At 40.6% G+C, this 23,301-nt stretch overlaps 1 protein-coding gene across 2 annotated transcripts in view; it reads left to right on the top strand.

Annotated features, from left to right (window-relative positions):
- zmat4a (zinc finger, matrin-type 4a) overlaps positions 1-23,301 on the top strand; it is a 152,660-nt gene that overhangs the window by 13,313 nt on the left and 116,046 nt on the right. The window contains exon 2 of one of the 2 annotated variants that reach the window (XM_037531740.1): positions 17,020-17,121. The exons of the other annotated variant lie outside the window; for it this stretch is intronic. Coding sequence (XP_037387637.1) covers positions 17,020-17,121 — 102 coding nt within the window. The remainder of the gene's footprint in view (positions 1-17,019; positions 17,122-23,301) is intronic. 2 annotated transcript variants of the gene reach the window in all.

The following is a 23,301-nucleotide window of genomic DNA, read 5'->3' as shown; positions in this document are numbered from 1 at the left end:
TGAGCAGAAGCCCTAAAATTTAGACTTAAATCCAGATTCTATTCCTGAGTTCTGTAATTTGTTGGAATACCAATTAGGAATAACATTAAATGGCCAATTGGTTGCATCAACAGTTCAATTAAATTAAATGCCAGCTCTAAATTTCAGGACTAGAAGCTGGATTCAGGGTCAGGATTTGAACATCTCTAGAACGATACTCTTTACAAGTTTAACAAAAACCATATTGGGTAGAAATTACTAGTTCATTGACCTCTATTGAGAATCCCTGGAGAGGAGCTTTGCCAAGAAGCAATTCTGAAGTACTCTTTCTCCCTTTGCTTGGGATTTGAGCAGATGCTAAGCCTGTTTGATTGAAAATTTGAAGGAAAAAGCTGTTATTATGTTGAGCGATGTTGTGATTGCATTTATCAGTCATAATAACTGGTTGTTAGCGCTTTTCGCTGCAGAGTAACGACATCATTTTGGCCATCTGTGCTCAAAGTCTGTCATCAGTACAGAGCTTAAGCACAATAAATTCCACCAGTCTTGTCAGAACGCTGCAGTTGGAGTAGCGTAAGCATTGCTCGTGATTATTGATGTTTGATTATATCGCAGCAGGCAACCCGCTAAATGAAACATGCTAATTTTAGGTCTCCTCTATTAGTAGCAGCCTAAAATCAGAATTCCCATTAACGCTCAAGTTATTTTACGATCAGGGCAGATATTACCCATGAATTATCCAAGAGAAAAAAAATCAAGCCAAGTCCTGTCAGAAGAAGAAAGACTTTGTGAGCAGGGGGGCAAAACACCACAGCGTCGCAGGGAGATTAGCTGACGAGGACCTGCTGAGGTCGAAGAGAGATGCAGACGTCTTTTCTGTCTCATCCCTGACACCCCAGTGTACAAGCTTCGCCAGATTCCAATTGTAATATCGGAAAGATGATTTGTTTAGGGACCCTGTGATAAGACTCCCATTTGCATTTATATGCTTGTGAACTCAGTCTGATGTTCAGAAATCACTTCACCCAATAGTATTAACGAGGCTTCTGCGACAAGCTGACATACATATCTGGCCAAATTATAGCTTTATTAAAAGTGCCTGGGAATCTGTCTGCAACCTGAAGGGTGTGAGCGTGGCTCTTGACAACCAATGGTTCTTAACAATACAGCAGGTGGTGGTTGGTTGGTTAGTGTAGTGGGTAACACCTCTGCCTTCTACACTGTAGACTGGGGTTCAATCCCCACCTGGGTAAACACCCTACACTATACCAATAAGAGTCCTTGGGCAAGACTCCCAACACCGCCTTGGCCTACCTGTGTAAAATGATCAAATTGTAAGTCGCTCTGGATAAGAGCGTCAGCCAAATGCCATAAACATTAAACAGTTCACTAATGAAACATGTTAATGTGAGGCCTACTTGGCTAACTGGAGCCTAGAAGCGGAGTTAATGAGATACTCAGGGAAAAGATATTACCACAACAACAAACAGTCGAGCCAAGCAAGCAATGCTTGGTAACTATGTGCTATATTCAAGAAATAGTTAACTCAGTAAGGATAACATGGGAACGAAAGCTAGTACAGATAAATTAGCTCAGATTAGCTAGTTTATATTAGCATTTTTGGCCATGTCCTTTAAAAGAAGTGCTTGGGAATCCACCGATCTTGTCAAAGCTCTGCATATTGAGTAGTTTGAGCATATTTCACCTATTGCCAATGTGAGAATGAATGCTAGGGCAGACAGATGATGTTGCATTCAAGTGTTCTTGTAAAGTGGGAAATACCATTTTTCCCACCTGCAATCACACTCGAATGGCCAACAAAGTCATTTTTACAACTGGTAAACTTGAGATTCTAGATGATATGCAGAAGATTTGATGTAGAAGGTGACCTTCAAACGTTTGAGAAATGCTAAACTTGCGGTGAAAGTGAAGATATATATATATACACCAGACATGCTTCTATTAGATATTTCTGCTTTTAAATACAGCACAGAAAAAGTAGGATTGTTTCCTCGGGATCTCCATGCTTTCGTTCTCAGTATAATGGGTGTATCTATGAACGAGCACCCAAATGGACTGAAGTCGTATGTACTAGTTAACCCTCCGGTATACCTAACCTTCCCATGAGCACCAGAAAACAACATAAAATATATTAGTATTGTGACCAACATATATCCTTAATAAAAGTACCTGGGAAAAGACTGTTCTTGTTAGCACACTGAAATGTGATGTCTGCAAGTGTTGCATGTGACTATCAATGTATGATCACAGAGTTGACCCCCTAAGCGATATATCCTGATTTCAGGTGTCTTTGTCTGAAATCACAATTCCTATTAATACTTGAGTTGTTTTGTGACCTGTACCGATATTTCCCATGAAAAAAAAAAGCCAGCTAAGCCCTGTCAGAAGCAAAAAAAGACCTGCGAGGAGATTTGCTGCAAAGGACCTGCTGAGGTTGAAGAGAGACACCGGTGTCATTTCTGTCTTGCCCCAGTGTACCAGCTTTGTGAGACTCTATTCGTTATGTTGGAAAGCTGATTTGTTTGGGGACGCTGAGACAAGACAGAGATTTGCATTTATATGCTCGTCTCTGACGGCGGGGAAAGATTCTTGGTTGGCTTCTGTTTTTGGTCCGTGTTTATGTGCGCCTAGCCAAAGTTTCTGTTTGTCTTTTTGATCGTCTTACATAACAGGCTCCCTCGCTCTGACTCGGAGGAGCTTAAGTTTTGCGAAGTGTCATAAATGTTTAGTTTTGTTAGACATGTCTTTTTTGTCTCCCGAATATCTTTCATTTCCTTTTCTGAGAGTGATCTAATGGCGCTTTCCTCATATACCCTTTCAAAAGAGAAGGAGGCACGAAACCGCCTGGCAGTCGAATCGGTGCATCTTTGTTGCACTGCTTTTGCTAATGCTTTCATGATTCTTCCCCCCCTTTTCCTTTCGTTCCTTCCCGTCTCCTTCTCCACAGGCTCGGGGCTGCTGTGTGTCCGAGCCAGCGCGTATCTAGGCGGCCTCTTCCGTTCAGATTCAGACATCCGTCAAGATCTGCACTGCTTGAGATACTCGGGCTCGGAACAATCTGTCTCCCTCGCAACTTTTCAAAAAGTGCAGATGAGTGGAGTTCTGCATAATGGCCTTATTTTGTAATGACTGGAGGCCTCTGCCATCCTCTACTGCTAATTATTTTGTACGTTTTTCATCAAAGCCACAACATTTATCCAAAAACGACAGCCCCTCATCCTTTAGAACTGGTATGAATCGTGCCCAATTTTTCATAAAGTATCTTGTAGGGTTGATATTTTATTCATAAATCCCCTTAAGCAGACTTTGGGATAGACTTGAATGTTAATGGCATTTTTGAATTCCTCTCTTTCCTTATTATATATAAATGACGTCCAAGTTCTTTGACATATCAAAGATTCCTCTGTCATGATAAATTCTCTTTCACGAAACGCAGATGTCGTAAACTTGAGAATAAGAAAAAAACATTTGCCCATGCAGATTTTGACTTTTATGGGCCAAAATTAAAAATTTAGCTTGTCTCTTGCATTATTCAGACTCTCATTGATCTTTTCTGTTGTCTGAACTGTAGTGGTGTTTGGGACAATTGACCCGATTGTTGTTCCGTAGCATGTTGGTCAAGCATGGCCCTGTCTTTTGTGGCGGAGTTGACTCCTTTTTCACAATGTATCAGATTCTAATTGGCCACTCTACCAGAAACACCTTGCATTTCCGCTCACTGGCCACTTTATTGCAAACACTCTGTACTTTCTCTCATTGACCACATTATTCAATTCAACCACTTCGTACGTGGGAATGCACTGACCATAATTTGATTCTTTTTTGAAATTCAGAATCACTTGCCACTTATTAGAAACACTCACGTTGTAGTTCACCTCATTGGCCACTTTAAAAGAAGCACCCACCCTGTACCTCCTGTAACACTTTCCTTGTACCTCAACTCATTGGTCACTCTGTTTGAGACAACCTGTGCCTTTACATCCACTCACTGTCCTTTTTTTTAAGAAACACCCACCTTGTACTTCCACTAAATGACCACTGAATTAGAAACACCTACTTTGTACTTGCATTCACTGGCCCCTTTATTAGAAACACCCATCTGGTACTTCCATTCACTGACCACTTTACTAGAAATACCTTCATTGTACTTCCACTCACTGGCCACTTCTTGTTGTCCACTGACCTAACCACTTACCACTATACAGACTGTAGCTCATCTGTTGCTGCATGGCTTGTTAGTTCACTCTACCCAATTCATCAGTGGTCAGTCTTCAATGGTCAGAAGCTCAGCACAGCTACACTACTAACTGTGAAGCTGCAAGGTGCATGTCAGTGTGGAATCCTCAAGGCCTTTTAGGCTTTCAGAAAAGGTTGAATGGTTTCTGTGAAAAAAGGAAAAACCCCATCTCCCATTGGTTAGGACTTCAGAAGCTGGGCTGAAGACTTTACACATTAGATCAACTACCAGCATAATTAGGAATTATAATAGAGGTGTTTTCTTCTTCATTTTCAAGGAAGTTTTACCATTTATGAAGGTCTAGCTCTAACAGACATGGTTTGGCACACTTTGTCAAGCATTATGTCTGTCTGTCTTTCTGGCTCAGGGGTGATGCAATGGGTTTTGTCTTTTCTGATGAAACATTCACACATTTGCCTCAGTGGTGTAGTCGGTCTGGCGCTGATTGTGTGCTGCTATTAGGAGTCTGAGTGCAGCTGCAGTCTTCCTTTAGCAGCGAGCTCCCGCTGTCTATAGTAATTCTTCACACTGCTTTTTCCTTCCTCGCCCTTTTCTCTTTATTCTCTCACTCTCTCATGTTTTTCTTCACTACTCGCGCTCTGATGTTCTGCCACCAAATGCTAATGAGCTCAACTGGGACACTGAAATGTTCGAGAAGCCAAGGCTGGTGTATATGTCAGGAATAAACACAGAGAGAGCGCTCCTCTGCGTAGCACTCAGCTCGGGTCAGTTTGCTGTTTTCCTCGTGGTGTTGCAGCCAGGCGAGCATTCCTCTGATCTCTTGCAGCTTCCCTCTCGGCTCCTCCACTTGGCCATGTTTCGGCAGCTTCTCTTTTTGTCAGCGTGATAATTAAGGCCCATCAGCAAGTTCCGCTAGCCCCTTTCTAAAAACAGCGCAGCGGCATGAATATTCTGGACCAAAAATCATCCTCTTGTAACTGCTCAGACCCTTCGTCCACTTTTGGAGTGCCTCTATAATTTCCAGAAAAATGCCCAACGGCACTTCGCCTCAACTTTGGAGAACTTCCTTTACACCCGTTGACTAAAAGACAGCGCTTTTAAAAATGTGTCTTAGAAAGCTGAGCGTAAAGTGGGTCACAGATGACTGGAAGTTTACTGATTTCTGCTGGCCACTTTAATACAAACCCCCAGCTTGTAGCTCCACCTTGCTGGTGTACATGTAGGGGTCTTTGCACTTGGTTTGGTTTGATTTAAATGAACCCTGCTGGGACTGCTCTGTTTGTGTGGTTTGTTAGCACCAGCAAGAACGCTGCCATGCAAACCCTGGTGCGCACCAAATAAGCAGGCCAAGATCCCCCGTGGAGATCTGCCTTAGTTCTCTTCCAAGCAAACTCTGGTGAGGTTCGTTTGAAATATGAATGCAGAATTAACGAAGCTTACTGCCTCTGATACCTTATTGCTTTAAAAGACAAAGATATAACAAGACTTACATAAAATCTATGAACTAAATGGGCCAGAGCACAACTTTGCACCACAAAATCTGGCCAATCAGCTCAGTATGACTTTTGTTTAATGAAACATCGTATGTCCATCTGAGTGCTTAGTGAATGAGAATGTATTGTTTTGTACTTTCATGTGGATCAAGAGAATCTAACTACAGAACTCACTCTTAGGTGATCTTTTGATGCACAGTTTGTGTTAGCTGTCCTCCGTTCTGGTCCTGGAGGCACAGTTTAGTGGACTTCATTGTGGAAACACACCAGATTCAACTCTTTATTAAGTTTTCAGGTTAAGCCACAGTTCCACCGGGCTTTCTTCTCAATTCTTCTGCTTCATTAAATTTTTTCAGAAAGTTGTTTTCTACAGACTGACACCCTGAAGGTGTGTGTCATTCTGTATTCGATATTATTTAACTTGCTGGTTTGGTAAACCAAAATGTTTCAAAGCTGATATATTTGTCCTCTATATTATTAAACAGGTGATATCTGAATATTGCTACATGCAAGCTAACCCTGCTGTGCACTGAACTTAAAAAGATGTTTTAGGTGGTTAAGTTGGTGCCAACATAGCTTGTGTTGGTAAACTGAAGATCAAGGGTGCTTTCACACCAACTTTGTTTGGTCCAGACTTTTGAACTTTTCAGTTTGATCCAAACCCAGACAGCAAGTATGAAAGTTCCCTCAAACCACGATCCGAAATAAAGGACCATAATTTGGTTTGACAAAAAGAGGTGGTCTCAGTCCAGATCAATCTGAACCATCTTTCAGTTGGTTTGCAGAATGAAAACATTTTTTTTGGATTGGACTTTCAGACCAATTACAGGAAGTTGAGGCTGGCTATGGTCACCCAACAGAAGAACATAAAGAACCAGGAGAGCAGTAAAAATTAGCCATGGTTGCACAGAGGAGACAAAATATTGAATTGTTATTTGGTCCAATGAAAAAGTCAAGAGTTAACTTGGAAATAATTGCACAAAAATCCAGTAGCTTATATTTTCTGAGAGGATGAGCGAGAAATCTTCATTTTTCTCCATTCAAATGGAAAAGCCTCCCCGCCGAATTGACAACGCTGCTCTACAAACCAATCAATGTTTAGGATAGGGAGACGCAGCCCACATGGGTGATGACGACAGGGCATAGGTGTGTCATGTAAAGTTGCTACATCGTAATGTGACACCAAAAGTCCCCAGATCAAATGTGTACAATGTAACAACAACATGAACTTTGGATCGGACCTCGCTGTGAAAACGCCCTCATTACACTCTTTATAAAGATGGCTCTTCAAGGGTTCTATCCAGAACCATGAAAAATTTGGATGATTAATTTGATGGAGAATGTGCTGTTCTATGTAGAAACTTTTTAAACAGGGTTCCATATAACACCAAAAAAAATTGAAGAACCCTTTTTGGCACTATATAGAAACATTTTCAAAAAATGGTTCTATACAGCACCAAAAAAGGAACCTTTGGTAAATGGCTCTCTATAGCAACAAAAAGGGAACCTTTGAAAATGCTTCTATATAGCACCAGAAAGGGAGCCTTTGGAAATGGTTCTATATAGCAACAAAAAGGGAACCTTTGGAAATGGTTCTATATAGCACCAAAAGGGGAACCTTGGGAAATGGTTCCATATAGCACCAAAAAGGGAACCTTTGAAAATCCTTCTATGTAACACCAAAAAAGGGTTCTTCAATTGTTATGATGTGAAGCTTGTAATGACAGAAGAGTCTTTTTGGTGTTAAACGGAACACTTTTCAGAAAGCTTCTATAGAGAAACATATATAGCACATTCTCCATCAATCTGAAGAACTCTCTCATGATGAAAAGAACCATTTAATCATGCAAAAGGTTCAAAAGGTTCCATATGGAACCATTTTCTTTACCAAAGTACCCTTGAAGAAGCATCATTTTTGAGTATGTAGATTTACTTTTATGCTCATTTTATATGTATTTTGACTGCTAAACCACCTTGTGATTTAGAGGATCCAGTGACACTTTGTGGAAAATGTAAACATATCGTCTTTAGGATGTTTTTGTTTACCAAGGACAGATTCCTGTTTCTCATTCCTGCGTCCTTGGACTTGGACTTGGACTTTACCAGGCAAACTTTTAGTACTGTTCAGTCTGACTGCAGCTGAGAAATCAGTGAGGCCTGCCACTGATTCCTATTGAGGCTTATGATGCACTCCAGTACCAGAACCACACATACTAGCATGTCGGTGTTGCTATTGTCTGGACAACAGTGGTCCTACAGTCAAGAAACCGATCCCTGATGAATGGGGTAGAGGGGGCTGACAAATATTGCAGAAACAGATCCTCTCTGCAAATGTACACCTACAAAGCGGAGCTATAAGGTAGGTAGAGCTCAGTGAGTGGAAGTAGATACTGTCATGCACTGTGAGACTGATCGGTAGTGGGAGAGTTCCAGGCTTCATATCTACTCTTGCTGGGTGAAAAAGAGAAAAAGAGTCATTATGTATGATGGCAGCAGGAGGGGAAATGACTTCTCTCCAAGTCCCACAACAACAGAAACATGGCTGTTGCTCCGGCGCCCCTCATCATAGCAACCGGTCACATGCCACCATGTCAAGCTTGAGCATCTGTGAGTGCCGCCTACTGCCGTGCCCTTTCATGCCCTCTTCGCCATGATGTACACACAATATTCTCTCCACACGCACTCATATAGCGATGCAGTGCTCTCAGCTTCTACGGGAAAAGTGTTCTGGGGCAATAAAGTATGGAGAGTAGAGTGGTCACTAACGGTTATATCTAATCAAATCTACTTAAGACTTGATTAAGTCAACTTTTCAGTGGCAGTAAAAATTTAATTTTAAAGCTTCCAAAGTACTTAAATGAAAAAATATTGGACTTGGTTAAAAATAAATGTAAAAATTGAAATGAAATTGAAAATGAAGTGAGATTTTTTTTGGGCTGATGTTGATACTCATAATGATTTTAAAGGGCTATAATGTATTTATATCATGTAAAATTTTATTCATTTTATTTATTCATTCATTTACTCATTTTGAATTTGATGCCTGCAACACGTTCCAAAGAAGTTGGGACAGGGGCGTGTTTACCACTGTGTTACATCACCTTTCCTTTTAACACTCAATAAGCGTTTGGGAACTGAGGACACTGATTGTTGAAGCTTTGTAGGTGGAATTCATCCCCATTCTTGCTTGATGTACAACTTCAGTTGCTCAACAGTCCGGGGTCTCCGCTGTCGTATTTTGAGCTTCATAATGCGCCACACATTTTCAATGGGAGACGGTCTGGACTGCAGGCAGGCCAGTCTAGTACCCGCACTCTTTTACTATGAAGCCACGCTGTTGTAACACCTGCAGAATGTGGCTTGGCATCGTCTTGCTGAAATAAGCGATGAACTGAGTTCACTGACAGTGGTTTTCTGAAGTGTTCCTGAGCCCATGTGGGAATATCCGTTACAGAATGATGTGGGTTTTTAATGCAGTGCCGCCTGAGGGGTCGAAGGTCACGGGCATTCAGTGTTGGTTTTCTGCCTTGCTGCTTACCTGCAGAGATTTCTCCAGATTCTATGAATCTTTTGATGATATTATGGACTGTAGATGATGAAATCCCTAAAGTCCTTGCAGTTGCATGTTGAGAAACGTTGTTCTTAAACTGTTGGACTATTTGCTCACGCAGTTGTTCACAAAGTGGTGAACCTCGCCCCGACCTTGCTTGTGAACGACTGAGCCTTTCAGGGATGCTCCCTTTATACCCAATCATGACACTCACCTGTTTCCCATTAACCTGTTCACCTGTGGAATGTTCCAAACAGGTGTTTTTTTGAGCATTCCTCAACGTTCCCAGTCTTTTGTTGCCCATGTCCCAACTTCTTTGGAACGTGTTGCAGGCATCAAATTCAAAATGAGTGAATATTTGCAAAAAACAATAAAGTTTATCTGTTTGAACATTAAATATCTTGTCTTTGTAGTGTATTCAATTGAATATAGGTTGAAAAGGATTTGCAGATCATCGTATTCTGTTTTTATTTGTGTTTTGCACAACATCCCAACTTCATTGGAATTGGGGTTGTACTACTCCTACCACTACTACTACTACTACTAATAATAATAATAAACTGTATTACTGGGGAGCAGTTTCTTGGAATTCTTTGTAATTTTAGTTAATTCATTTTAATTCAATTTCATTTTCTTTTTTCATCAGCTCTTTTCAGAATAAAAGCTCTTTCCCTGTCATTGGTAGATTGTGGGTTCAAATCACAGCCATACTGCGCCCAAAAACTCTGTAATTATCGGCCCTCTATCTCAGTGCTTTTACTGATATTGATAAAAATGTAAGTTATTAATCTCATTTCCAATGTTGTTGGTGCAGCACTGCATGCACACAGGTGTATGGCACCTCTAAGTAGAATGATGTACCTTAAACACACCTAAAAGTAGAAAGCTGTTTATTTGCTTGATTTTGACTATGACGCTCGAGAATAGTGACCTCACGGCTGTGCATCCCGAGTCGAATTACGCCTCGTTTTCATGTTGTCCTCCAACATTTCTTCACCTTCGCGGATTAAATTTGATATTGTAATGCTAGCTAGTTAGCATGGAAGTAGGCGCCAGGCCTTTTACATACTAAGGACTATTACTCAGTATCAACATGGGCTACAATGCAAACTAGCTGAGCTATTCTTAGGTTCTAGAGGTGTGTAGTAAAGCTTTGGGCCTGCTGGTGAGCCCTGGCCATTTAAGGGGTTAAATGCCAACTGCCAAGTTCCAGTTCAACAAAATGGTTATGCGATATATTATGTGTATTATATGTCCTTTCAACTCGTATGTCTTTTGATTAATTTTACACTTCTGCGTTTAAGAGACACGTTAAATAACAAAATATCTGCTATAGTACATTTATAATATGTTCCACTTCATTATTTCTGTATAATAGACCAGCTTTAGATCTTTTAATGAGAGCATATTACTGTACAGAAGTCAGACACTCAGCGCTCAGAAGAACCTCACTGAGAAAGGAAATCAAACAAAGAAGCTGCTGGTGCTCTCAGAAAAAAAATGGACTGACCACCCCAGAGTCCAGACCTCAACATCAGTGAATGGGTTTAGGATTTCTTGGATCGTGAGAAGCAGAAAATGCAACCAACTTCTAAGGCTGAACTTTGGAGGTGTGGCTGCAGATTTCTTTGAAAATCTGACAGCAGGTCTCCTGAAAAGAATGGAATCAGTAATAAAGGCAAAGAGTGGACACTGTACCTTGAAGAATGTGATTATGTAGTTGTTGTTAAATGTTTCTGTTTCCAGATCCTGAACGATGATCTGTATTTTGAATCTGAGATCTTCTGCAAACCCGCTTATCCAGACACCACTACACCACAGAGCAACCAACATATTGATCGGGCTATAATATCAATACTGCATTGTCGTTGTTTATTCATTAAGAAGATCCATTTTGATTAATTCTTTAAAGAAAAAGAAATTTGTTTAACCCGACCTAACATGACGATTGTACCGGTAAGTTAGCACTGCACTAACTGCTCACTGAACAGAGAGCAAGAAGACAAGTATAGTACAATGCATCAGATGTCGCTTTCCAACTCAGTTAAATCGCTCTTTCCGCCCTATGTGTGAGAGAGCGAGAGAGCGAGAGAGCGAGAGTGGATTGTAGTGTGAAAGGCAACATTTGGAGGCTGAGTGTTTTAAGCTGCTCATTTGCACTGTCGCTCTGCTAAATCTGTGCATTGTCTCCTTTCAGAAAGCACTGCTGCTCTGTGAATCTCCGTCTCCCTTTCATTTATTTACTCTCTCAGTGCTTCTGAGGCCGAGCTGTCAGTTTCAGTCTCCGCCACGTCCCTCCCTCTACTCTCAGAAAACTGCAGATAGAGTAGATACCTCAGCTCTTGCGTTTGCCTCAAACGAACTTCTTTGCAATCTCTAAAGCGGGTGCTGTTGATCCGATGTCTGATTCTGTGGTGAAGCAGGACCATTCCCGGGTTTACGGAGAAATATATACCCAGAGTCTGACTGTAGTCTAACGTCACGGCAGTGCCATTGTGAATTCCATTGCGCGGCATGATTTCGTGTTGAGTTACTGGATGCAGCATGAATTTGAATTCCAAAGAGGTGCTGGTGGGTGAAGGCCTAGAACATCTCGTTGCTGCTGTTGGGGTCGTTGTTGTTGTTTGTGGCTCAGAGAAGGATTTCGTTAGTGGTAGCCGATCCATGATCAGTGCCAAAAGGCAGCTTCTAATATGCAGATGAGCGGATTATCAAGATTACCAGCAAATGTGGAGTTTTGGAGCCAGTAAATGGAAGGTAATGACAGTAACATGGATTTATCAAGCCTATTTAGCTCTGTAAATGAATGCATCAGCTAATCTTATATATGTACACACACACACACACACACACACATATATATATATATATATATATATATATATATATATATATATATATATATATATATATATATATATATAAATAAATAAAACAGGAAAAGGAAAGAACTACTTTACCTTTAATGTGAGTCTTTTTTTCCAAGTAATTTTGGCCCATTTCTTTTGGTCCATTCATCATTAAATTTATACCTAAAAATAAATAAATAAATTATATATATATATATATATATATATATATATATACACACTGTAGAATGACTTGCTGTTTTCATCATTTATTATTGAAAACTTGTTTAGTGTGGATTCTGTGAATCATACACTGTAAAGTATAGACAAGTTATCTACCTTCAAATTTAATCTGCACTTTGTAAAAATTAAAATAGGAATTTTCATTATTGTTGTTCTGGAATTTGTTGTATGGCTCTGTTCTTCATAACATTCTTTCATATTTACTAGCAGCTTGTCCTACCAATAATTCGAAGGCTGTGAAGTAGTAGTTGAAAACACCAGTTCCTTACTCTTGAACAGCGACTCCAAACTTTTGAATCTATAATTTCATTAACATACTTTAAGCTCTAATGGCGCAAATATGGATTTTTGGCCTAACGTCTGCAGAATTGATCAGAGAATCTGATGCATGTTGTCCCTTAAGCAGGCCGTGTACCAGAAATGAAAGTGATATTTTGAATCAATAGAATGTCCTTTTGGCTTAAACGCTGGACCAGTTTGGGTTCCTGCCTCTTACTCACTGTGTTGTCTGTTCTGAAACCTCCCCCTGACTACGATTGGTCCATATAGTGTCACATGGTTACATTCATCAAAGCATGGAGCTCCTGAGTTTCAGAAAGGTTTATCATTTTAAGATTTTTAAGTATAATTCTAACAGTTTGAGCAGTTTGAAGTACAAAGAACCACTTACTTTGACAGGAAGGGGCCGTTTGACTGACATGCAACATGACCAAACACTGCCCACTGAACCTACCACACACATTTCAATCCAATGACCATATCTTGGTCCCAGAGACTAGTCATAGTGTGCAGAATGCAACTTACAACATCCCGATATTTGTGGCCTGGATAACATGCATTAGATATGAGATAATGTGAACCTCTCTGAGTGATGCATCTGTGATTTGTAGAACTTTTACTCTTTTTTATTTCATCCTGGACAGTTGTTGATATCATGTCTCAGCCCTATAGTACTACTGCACATGGTTCCCAGTCTCCTAGAAATGTTAAATATACTTCAAGCTATGTTGCCATGCAGTATATAACCTGTGCACATGCTTATACAATGGAATTCCTCAGTCCTCCCATCAGCAGAAATCAACACCGACAAGGCAGTGACAGACTCCTATTAAGCGACGTTTAAAAGTTAAGACATCAGTAAAGCGACAAATACAGAATTCGCTAGATCTTAGTGTCTCAATTTAGACTCCCATAGAAGACTTGGCCAGATATGAGACATGCCTGAGCTCAGAGAACAAAGAAATGCGGTGAAGAGCCAGCTACAGATATGCAAAGCTGTCTGACAGCTTTCTTCTGCTCCAAAAACCATGATAACTTATTGATGTAGTGGTGTGCACTTGATTTCTTGGCGCTAAGTTTAATATATGCTAATGGGCAACACTATGTTTATGATTATGTTGCTCACTTGACCGAAAATAAATAGTCCTGCATGTGGCCAACAGCAGTGATCGACTGTTGCAAATGAATCTACGTCTCTTTTAAGCCAAGACATTTTCATTACAGACTAGTGATGATAATTATAATTAAAGCTTGGACTGAACTCCCGGAATTCACCCACACAAACCATTTAATTACACCCTGAATTTCAGTCATATTTGTTTTTTTATTTGAAACGCAGAGCATGATATTCCTGCGGAGAGCAGAAAAGAGAAGTCAGGAAAAGGGAACACAATCGGGTTCTTCACATTTAATTGGTTCACAAAGTACATTTTCTAAATATGTCTTGGTGTGTAGTGGCACTTTCATTGAAACTACCTTAAATAATGAAAACAATAAGTTCAACTTATAAAGTGCCGTTCTCAGACTCAAGGCCGCTTTGCAGAAGTGGCGGGGTGGGAGTGGCCATATAACACAAGCTTTTCAATAAGGCAGAGACTACAAAGGGCCATCAAAAGCATGAAGGTCTTGTCAAATCAACCTCTGTTGCAACCAAAATGCTAAGACATCTCATGATGTAACAGTTAAAAACGTCCCGTGTCCAGTCACTTTCACCTTAGATGATGGGTTATAGTAAGATACCTAGCTGGCTCATAGTTAATGGCTGATGCTAGCAGGCTAGTTAGCTCAGTATCAATCGCTACCTTCCACATGATTTGCATTAGCTAACATGCTAGAAACCAAAAAAACGTGACTCCCCAAAAAATGTCATCATCAAATAGACTAGATATCCAAACAAATGCTGCCAATGTTTGAGGAAATTAGAAAGTGGAACTTTTACTTTACTTTCCAAGTTTTATGTTCCAAAGATGTGCGTTTTCATGCGCTACCATGGAAACTTGGTGGACGAACCCTCCTGTAGCTTGACCTTCCACTGGCTGTACGCTGAGCTTCCACACACACTTTGCTGTAGAGTAAAACACCTATGCGCAATTTCCCCCTTGAAAGTAATAACTTAGTCTTCAGAGATCTGAGCTGGAATGGTGTTCTGGTCTTTACTCCCGTAATGGGGTATCACTATAGAGAGGCCACAACTTTAAGCCAAGACCGAGTTTGATTTCCTAGCCTCCATATTGTGGCTCCAGTCATGCTCTTTTCTCAGAAAAGTACAAGGTCAACTCAACGAACAGGAGACCATCAAGGCTTCTAAGATTTTGGCCTCATCACTTTCAGCAACCGTTCTGGGTGGGTCGTATCAGGGGGTAGTTTGGATTACCTGTACTTGACCTTTACCCAAAGGCCGAGATCTCTAGTTTGGCAGTGATGGAAGTCTCCGGGTTAAGCGCAGTTAGCACTAGCTCATCTACAATGCATACAGACAACCACGCTTCAATTTAAAAGTCCATCCTGGTCCACAGCAGGAGGCCAAAACGAGGAAAGGGCCAGGTAATAAATATGCAGCTCCTGTTTCTAGAGCTATGTTTAAATGCACCATATATACAGTAGCTACTGATGGAATGGAAGCGATGGCCACAGCATGTCGTCATAAAGAATTGATGTTTTACGTTTAGCCCTGAAAATGTATATGCAGTTAGTTTTACTTATTTATTTCTAACCTTCTTTGGTGTCTTGGTTCACTTGCTGCTGTTGCCTTGACAGAATTCTATGAATAAAACAGTGATTAATATTAGTAACTACTTTATCCCTCAAATGCATGATGTTGCCTCTGGTTAACACACCAATTTTCATGATTTTTCAATGATATGATGACGATAAAATTGTTAATATTAAAGGGATGAATTGCAATGAATCATTACATGTTCAAGAAAGGTTTTTATATGGTGGGAAATTGCTTAATGTGCATGTTGCCTATAAGGAACATTGGATAACAGTCGAATGGATATAGCCAGCAGTGGCTGATTTAGCTGAAAGGATGCTGCTGTTATTTAGTTTATTTTTTATGGGGTTTTTTTGGGGGGGTAGACGTTACTAACCAGAAGCCCATTCATTGAGCATTCAGCAAAAATATCAACAGTAGTTCTTCAAGGTAAATTTAATATTTGAGTATGATCTGAAATGTTATTTGTGGTTTTCACTGATTGTTTTGTGCACAAGAATCAAAACTATGACTTTACAGTTTAATTTCATGGTAACCTGGTTTCACTGACAGAAAATTCTACATTTTTTGGGGGGTGGATTTTGGATTTGTTAGGATTTTTAACATGTAAAGATCAACAGTTCCACCCTTTATTTATTCATTAACTAGATCATTTACTCTGTTTTGTTCCATATATTTATGCTAAATATTTTATTTCCATTGTTGCACAACGTTGCCTCAAGGAAACAAACCCCACAGGAGCCTTAAAGCCATTCTTTTTTGAAAAAAAAAAACATTTTTTTAATTTAAGTTTGGCAAGAAAAACTTTGAAAACAAAAGAATCAATTTTTTTAAAACACTGTTCTCATAATGCGTCCAATAGAAGGTTAAGGGACATTCTGGTACAAGCCACATCATCCCTATGGTGTCAACCAATCTGGATTCCCAGCTACTGATCTATAAGTACACAACATACACACATGTTTTTCTACCATTTCAGTCAGAGAAAAGAAGTAAAACTGAGGTCTGGAATGTGGACAGGTTACATAACTTCCTTGCTAACTGTACAGTTAGAAGTCGAAACCCATTCTCTCCACCGTAAAGGTTATTTGTAGACTTTACCGCGGTTATGTAACTGCAATAAGACACTCAACAACAGTGAAAAAAGTTTCAAAACAGTCCTCAGGGATGTGACACTCTTTCAAATGTCCCTCCCACCTTCAGCATCATCAGAAAGAGGTTTATTGTAGCCTTGAACTTGACAAATAAGGTTCCTCTGTAGAACGTGAGTGAATGCAGCGATGGTTAGACTGTTTCAAATGTCTGTTCATCTCATGTAGTTAACTTTACTAATGGATATATAAGATATATACCATCAGACGGAACATTATAACTATAGATGACTCCAGCAGCACTGCTGTGTCTGATTCACCACCCAAATAGTACCTGCTCTGTGGGGGTCCATGGGCGTCCTGACCACAGAAGAACAGGGTAACAGAGTATCAGAGAAACAGATGGACTACAGTCTGTAACTGTAGAACTACAAAGAGCACCTATATGGACAGTGAGTGCAGAGGTGGTCATGACGTTATGCCTGACCGGTGTATCTTGCTGTGTTGTAGTAGCTCACAAAAGCAGAGATATTTAATGTAATATGCCATAACTGATACAGAAATGAATCTCTTTGACTGTTCCCTGTGTTTGGTTTCCAGATGAAGTCGACAGAAGTGGACCAGGGCCTTTTCACAGACAGCTACTGCAAAGTGTGCAGTGCCCAGCTCATCTCCGAGTCTCAGAGAGTGGCCCACTATGAGGTCAGGACGGTCCTCTGCTGACCTGTCTGTCTGTCTGCCTGTCCGTCTGTCTGTCCATCCATCCACCTCTCCATCTGTTGGCCTGTCTGGTGTTCCGTCCCCTGCTCATGCATCTCTCTGTATGTCTTGTGTGGTCATGCAGAATCGGAGCGTCCAGCTTTTTCCTCTGGGCCCGACGGCTGAGAGCCGGATTGGCCTTAAGTGAAGCTCAAAGTTATTCTAAGGTCGGACAAATAGCATCGGGCACTGATGGGTGCTGACAGGGTAATGTAAGTTCAGCATGTTTGCCTCAGTTCCGGTTCTCTGCTGCATTAAATTTCTCACCAGCAGCTGCAGAGTGGCCAGCTGTTGGTCAACTCTCAGTCTTTTGAACTGCACAAGGTATGACATGAATTATTAATTAGAAATTATAATAAGCTATAATATACAGAGGTCCAGAGTGGCAATGAGCTGTTGCTATCATTTAAAAAAAAAAAAAAAACTTTTTTATCTTGCAATTAATTAACTTGTTATCTCAAAATAACAACTTCATTTCCTTGAGATCCCAAGAAAATTAACATGAGATCTCAAAGTCGCTTCAGTTTTCTCGAGATCGCGAGATAATTCGTTCTTTATCACAAGATAGCACTTTCGTTATCCTAAGATCCCAGGAAAATGAGCTCAAGAAAATTCAGTCGCTATCTCAAGATAACGACTTTGTCCTCTTGAGATCACAAGGTACGAACGTTTGAAAGCACGAATTCGATCATCGTCTCAAGATTACAAAGTTGCTGTCTTGAGATCGCAAGATAGTTAGCTCTTTATCTCAAGATGATAATCGAGAAAATGATAGCTACTTAACTGCCTCTTTGGACTTACGTAAAAATATAATTGTGTTTGTTTAAATAAAACGTTATAATAACTATAATATTAATATGGAATATGCATTGACTGCAACATGCCACAGGAAGTATAGGGGGCGTTATGAGTTATATTTTTGTTTGTTTTGTTTTGCACCATAAAAAAGAAAGTTCTGCACATGTACAGCTTAAATAATGGCAGCGGCATAGAGAGAGGAACCAATTAGCCTGGACAGTTAATTATCCAGTGTTTATTTTGGTTAAAGGATTCTAGATATAATTATAGGATTATAGACTAACTAATCATTAGTTTCACTAGTTTGGTGACTTCTTTGACTGCGCATATTCATAGAGCTTCATGAGGACCACTGTATACAGCTATTTCTCCAGTTATATGTAGGAGGTTCAAATGAGGCCAGCATGGAATATAACCTAGGAAAATGGCTAAACAAGGATTTTGGTGGCATCTTTGTCGATTTTGTTGGCTTTGTACGTTCATTGAGCTTCATTAGGACTCACCACAACCACCATGTCCAGCTGTTTCACCATATATGTGATGGAGGACCGTTTCAATGTGGCCTGTGCCATACAGGAGATTTTTTTTTTCTTTTTATGTTTTAATGTCCATGAAAGGTTTTATACGCATTTATTTCCTGGAATTTTACAACAGTTCCTAACAATGAAGCACAAACAGGATCAAACACAGTGGCAGTGAGTTGCTGAAGCTCAGTCTTTGTCAAACAACCTTTGGTTTACTAAAGAACCCGTAAACTGTTCACCATTAACCGTTTTTGTAAATAAGATGTGTGGTGGGTGTGGAGAACCTCCACACAATATGAAGAGGTCTTCAAACTTTACTGGCCAAAGCTGTTTTGTATAAGGCCGCGGACACTGTGCTTAGCCTCATACCTTTTTCGTCTGAGGCTGTTTTGGATGATGTCTAATTGTACAGGAGCTGAGATGTTTCCCGCAACCCGAAGCTGTCGGATGTCTGAAATCTGATGTTGTGGTCTTAGGATGTCTTGGAATGCATAGTGCACCAAACAAAGCTGACAGTAGTATCTCCCCTCCGAGTGCATTCCACCAGCACAGGACCAGCATGTTCCTAGAGCAATCTTGTGCATTTTAGGAGCAATAACAGGGATAAAATGAAAGGATATCACATCACCCAAAAGTTCACAAGTGGGAATACCACGTCTTGCTATAACTGCTATAACCCAAATCAATGAATGACCTTAGTTTTTTTTACCATCACTGGGGCTGTTAGCATGGTCAGCGTGCTTAGTTCCAATCTGTGTTAGCGATGTCGTCTGGCCTGGCCGTCTCATCAGCGTGCGGTGCTGGGGAATGTACAACACTGCGTGCAACACGGTCAGTGAGTGGGGGACACAGTGATAAGCCTGCCCGACTACAGAGCATTAATCTGAACTAGCGTTGGATGGGAAAGCAGTGTATTTGCTCTGACAGCTGCTTTAGATAACTAGGAGTGTGTTTGCGTGTGTGCCAAGTGTAAAATATTCATGCTGTTTTGGTACGTTGGTGTGTGTGTGGTGAGTGCAGCCCCTGGCCTGTAGCATCTCCTCTGTTGGGGTAAGTGGAGGAGGGGTGTGTGCCCTATCTGAGCAGCTTCCGCTCCTCTGAACCTGATGTGTTGGGCAACACTGATGACAGAATGTAGAGCCAGGAGGGGGAGGCTTATTTACCCTTTCTGTCAGGATCGCAACTGTATGTCTCAGATTTGTTATATGTATATAAGCACTACAATAGTGCCACAATAGTGGCCTGTGAATGGTTGTATGTGTATATATACACTAACTGTTGTGTATATATATGTACACAATAGTTCACAGTCTCTTTTGTGGTATTTTTTGTTTCATAACGCATCAAATGTTTTCAGTGGGTCACAGGTCTGGCCATCAGACAGGCCATTTTAGCACCAGGACACTTAAACTACAGAGCCATGCTGTTGTAACACATGCAGAATGTGGTTTCATTGACTTGCTGAAATAAGCAAGGCTTTCTCTGAAAAAGACGTCATCTGGATGGCAGCATACGCTGCTCAAAATCCTGTTCATATTGTTCAGCATTAACGGTGCCTTCACAGATATGCAAGTCACCCATACATGTGCACAAATGCACCCCCATACCTTCATGGATACTGGCTTTTGAAGTGTGCGCTGATAACAAGCCACATGCTCCATCTCCTCTTTAGCCCAGAGGACTGAGTGTCCATGATTTCCAAAAGGAATTTCAGATTTTGATTTATCTGACTACAGGACACTTTTCCACTTCGCCTCAGTCTATCTTAAATTAGCACAGGCCCAGAGAAGGCGGCAGTGTTTCTGGATCCTGTTTATATGTAGTTTGTATTTTCGTGGTAGAATTTTAACTTGCATTTGTGGACTGTGTTCACAGACAATAGTTTTTGGAAGTGTTCCTGAGCCCACATAATGATTTTCTCAACAAAATCACGTCTTTTTTTTAGTGCAATGATGACTGAGGGCCTGAAAATCATGGGTGACTAATATTGGTGTTTGTTGTTATCCCTTGCATACAGAGACTTCACTTGATTATCTGAATCAATCTGAGTCAATTTTAATCTCTCTCTCTCTCTCTCTCTCTCTCTCTCTCTCTTTATATATATACAGTGTTTGTTTTTGTACATTCTCGGGACAGCAAAAGAGAAAACCTACCATAGGACGTACAAATGGACAAACTGAAAAGGTCCATATTTATAATAACATATTCCACATTTAATATAAATATGGACCATTTCAATTTACGGTTTGTCCATTTCTACATACTATGGTTTTCTCTGTTGCTGTCCTGAGAATGTACAAAAACAAACACCCAAACACACACACACACAGTCATTCTGTTCTCCTTCATCACCCTCTCCAGTCTAATTTGTTTATTCGTGATAAAGTTTAAAGGCCTTTTCATCTCCTCTCGCCTGCTCTCTTCCTCTCTCTTTCTCTCCCTCTCTCTCCCCAGACAGTAGCTTGAGTGTCGTTTTCTCAGACAGAGTTCCATCACAGAAAACGTTAGCGAGATGCGGGCCTGATTAAAGCTCAGCGCTCTTTCCACAGAACGCTGATCTACAGTGTTCCTCCATCAGCTTAATCAAGCACCTTATTACCTTTGGATCCTATTACCAGGCCTTTCCTTAACTCAGGTGTCTTTTTTTTTAAACTGTTCAATCTGAAGCACTTTTAATTTCATTGCACTGGCAGTTTTAATAACAGTGTATAGTCACTCGTTGTGGGAAAAATTTCACACAAGCAAACACATCGCACGCCTGCATACGGCTTTTGGGGAACCAGAACTGGAGAGCTTTTCGTAGCCCGGGAGGTGAAGGACTGTCTGTGGGAGCGATTATTTTCAGCAGACTTGCGGAAAGTTCAGAGGTTGGACTGGGGAGAGGGAAAAAAAAACTTGCTAAGAGGCTTTAGCACTTGGGTCTCGGTTTTAGGGTTTATGCTGAGAGCGCAACTATTTTCCTACGCAATGAGCTTTTAATCCTTACTTCCAGAACATCAAAGAGAAGGAGAGAGAGCAAGCAGTCTGGGTGGAAAGTTGAAAAGCAGCGGTACTAAAAAAAGATACGTAACCTTTTATCTTTGTATTGGGATTATCATCACACAATTTTTTCAATATTATTAAGACCGTATGACTAACACCTCATCTCAGTACCCATATATGCCGAAAACCTCTCACTGTTAGAAATAAAGGTTCTGTGCATTTCATTTCATTCATCATGGTACAAACAATGTGAACGTACCCTCTCAGAAACTATCATAGAGGCAGTGCCCCTCTTGTCACGGGAGTTGTACCCTCAAAGGTACATCTCAATACCTTTAGTCAGGGAACATAACTGAACCATAATCCGCTGAAATGATGTTTTCTAAGCTATACTGACTCCACACACCCCGTCTCATCTCCAGGCTTTTATTTCACTGTTCTGTTTTAAAACATTTGGTTATAAAAAGGTACAAATATCAACTTTTCACCTTGAAAATTGTATTTAAGGCACACAATTGGACCTTGAAACCACTGCTGTACCTATGAGGGAACAGTGTTCCCTCAAAAGGTACAACAGTGGTTTTAATGTACCTTAAAAAGATGCCTTCCTAGTGGAAAATCAGATATTTTAGGAATACTTTAAGGTACCTTTGAGGGTACACTGTTAAAAATAAGGGTTCTATGCAGGTTTATTCCCTCAAAGGTACAGCAGTGGTTTTAAGGTCCAATGGTGTACCTTAAGTAAGTTTTTCCAAATGAAAAGTACATATTTTTACCTTTTCATAACCTATTTTTTTTAAACAGGACAATGAAATAAAAAGCCTGGGGACAGGATTGGGTGTGTGGAGAGAGTATTACCATACAAGTCAACTGGACACAGTGATCCAAGAAGCACAGCCATATAAAACGATCCCTTTATTTTCTGGTGATTGTAAATTTGATCCATGTCAATGCAGCAACAGGTTGTGACTTGGAGTTTGAGATGGTATAATTGGTCTCACTCTCTGTCCCTACCTCATGGCTCACCTCAACGCTAAGTAGTGGGATTGGCAGGCAGCAGAAGTTTGACAAGATGTTGTGGTGTGGAGAAAGCACATGCTAGCTTTCACCCTCCAAACCCATCTCCCAGACTTCTGTTTCGAACCTTTGCAAATACAATGTTATCAGACAGTTCAACATGCTTGGTAAATGCCATCTGCCACTTTTTAGCATCATGCTGAGTCAAAAGGTACAGGTAGACCCTCTCAAACTACTGGTAACAAACCGGTTCTGCATTGACAGGGACCAAATTTGCAATATCTGTTGGTGCCATTAGGTGATAGAGAGGAGAAATTGGGTTCTCCACTGGCACTTGATTGTTTCTAACCACTATCAATGCTGAAGATTGATTTGAGCCAGTAATATTTGACCCCTGGCCTTTGCAATTGGTACCTTGACCCAGCCAGACCCTACCCCCTCCTTGGCAAAAGAAAGGTCTGATTTGAATTCTGATGAGAGGTGGGCCCAGGAATAGCAATCACCTGGAACTGGACACCATAAAGATTTCTGTAGGAATCTCCTGCCTAGCTTTGTGGAAGCTACGTAGATGATTGTGGGATCATCTACATATCCCTACTGGTCTTGCACCAAAAGAGGTTAAAGGTCATTCAAATGTCAGCATGCATGCGGTCTTTGCTTTTGGGTGATTAACATTTGAATACATTTGTCTTGTGTAGGCGAACCGCTGTATCCTCTAAGCCCTGCCAAACACCGACTCTTTGATCCCTTTTGGTTTTGCTACAGTGATTCTGTGTCTTTCTATCATTTGCTCCCTCTTTTC

The sequence above is a fragment of the Pygocentrus nattereri genome, chromosome 20 (genome assembly GCF_015220715.1).
Source record: "Pygocentrus nattereri isolate fPygNat1 chromosome 20, fPygNat1.pri, whole genome shotgun sequence".
Classification (NCBI taxonomy): Eukaryota; Metazoa; Chordata; class Actinopteri; order Characiformes; family Serrasalmidae; genus Pygocentrus; species Pygocentrus nattereri.
This window is presented reverse-complemented; position numbering and strand designations above follow the sequence as displayed.